The sequence below is a fragment of the Pundamilia nyererei genome, unplaced genomic scaffold (assembly GCF_000239375.1).
Source record: "Pundamilia nyererei isolate P.nyererei 1_Seehausen unplaced genomic scaffold, PunNye1.0 scaffold06001, whole genome shotgun sequence".
In the NCBI taxonomy this organism is placed as follows: Eukaryota; Metazoa; Chordata; class Actinopteri; order Cichliformes; family Cichlidae; genus Pundamilia; species Pundamilia nyererei.
In genome coordinates this window covers 1-1240 of record NW_005193402.1, presented here as the reverse complement: position 1 = coordinate 1240, position 1240 = coordinate 1, and the positions used below count along the sequence as shown (strand labels likewise).

General features: G+C 43.4%; 1 protein-coding gene across 1 annotated transcript; it reads left to right on the top strand.

The window, feature by feature from the left end:
- Positions 1-6: 6 nt before the first annotated feature.
- On the top strand, positions 7-1177 carry LOC102200956 (von Willebrand factor A domain-containing protein 5A-like; the record flags this gene model as incomplete). The annotated part of the gene is made up of 5 exons (XM_005755974.1): positions 7-76; positions 175-263; positions 362-506; positions 893-972; positions 1063-1177. Coding segments are annotated over exons 1-5 (477 nt in total), but the record flags the coding sequence as incomplete, so codon positions are not given.
- Between the last annotated feature and the right edge of the window lie 63 nt (positions 1178-1240).

Here is a 1240-nt window from a genome sequence, read left to right as displayed (position 1 = left end):
GGCTTCATGTGGAGAGTTTGTGTTCTTAATGGATCGATCTGGAAGTATGAGTAATACTCGCATCCGCAGTGCCAAGGTATCCATCATTTGTTCTTACACTCATATTAGATAGATATTCTTTCACAGTGTTCCTCTCACACAGTGGCCTCACCATCTTTTCCCTCTTCCCTTCAGGACACTCTGCTGCTCCTGTTGAAGAGTTTACCAATTGGCTGCTATTTCAACATTTACAGTTTTGGGTCCAGATATGAACACATCTTCCTGTGAGTCTCAACAACAACAACAACAACAACAAAGGCCATGCTGTCTTTGCTAAGCTATCTTAATGGATGTTTTGGTGCATGTGTTTATGTGATGGCAGTAAGAGTGTGGAGTACAGCCAGCAGACCATGGAGGAGGCTCTGAAGAAAGTTGAGCAGATGGAGGCTAATCTTGGAGGAACAGAGATCCTGGAGCCCATCAAACATATTTACAGCCAGCCCTGCATTCCCAATCAGCCCAGACAGGTAACACATACAGTGGGACACTAGGAAAGCTGCACAACCTGTCTGTCAGGTTGTGCAGCAGATAATCTGCTCATAAGAACATTGGTGGTTCAATTCCTGGCTGCATGGCAATGTGTTCTTGATCCCAATGTGCATGATGTAGAGTGAGTATGTGCATGTTACTGCTTTATAGAAACCCATAGAAAAAAGGGCCCGTATTCACCCATTTTATTTGAATAGGTGAATGAGACATGTTGCATAAAGAGATTTGAGTGCTCAAGCACAGTAGAAAAGCACTAATAAAACGCAGCCCAGTTACTATTTCTGAAAACTAACTCAGCTCTCAGAACAAGCTGTGTGTTTGTGGGTCTGGTGATATGTCCTTATGTGTAAACTCTCCTCTCTAGCTGTTTGTCTTTACTGATGGAGAGGTGGGGAACACCAAAGAAGTGATCGATCTGGTGAAGAAGAATTCAGGTTCTCACAGGTGAAACCACAAAACCACAGTTATATCTACACAGTTTTTAGGATGTCCAACATGTCCTCTGTGTGCTCAAAGACAATTGTTTTATTGCAGGTGTTTCTCTTTTGGGATTGGGGAAGGGGCCAGCTCTGCTCTCATCAATGGGATGGCCAAGGAAGGAGGAGGTCACGCTCAGTTCATCACAGGGACTGACAGGATGCAACCAAAAGTAAGACATTAAACACAATTATGAAGGAGGATAATGACACCATATGAAGGTCTTACTAAACAT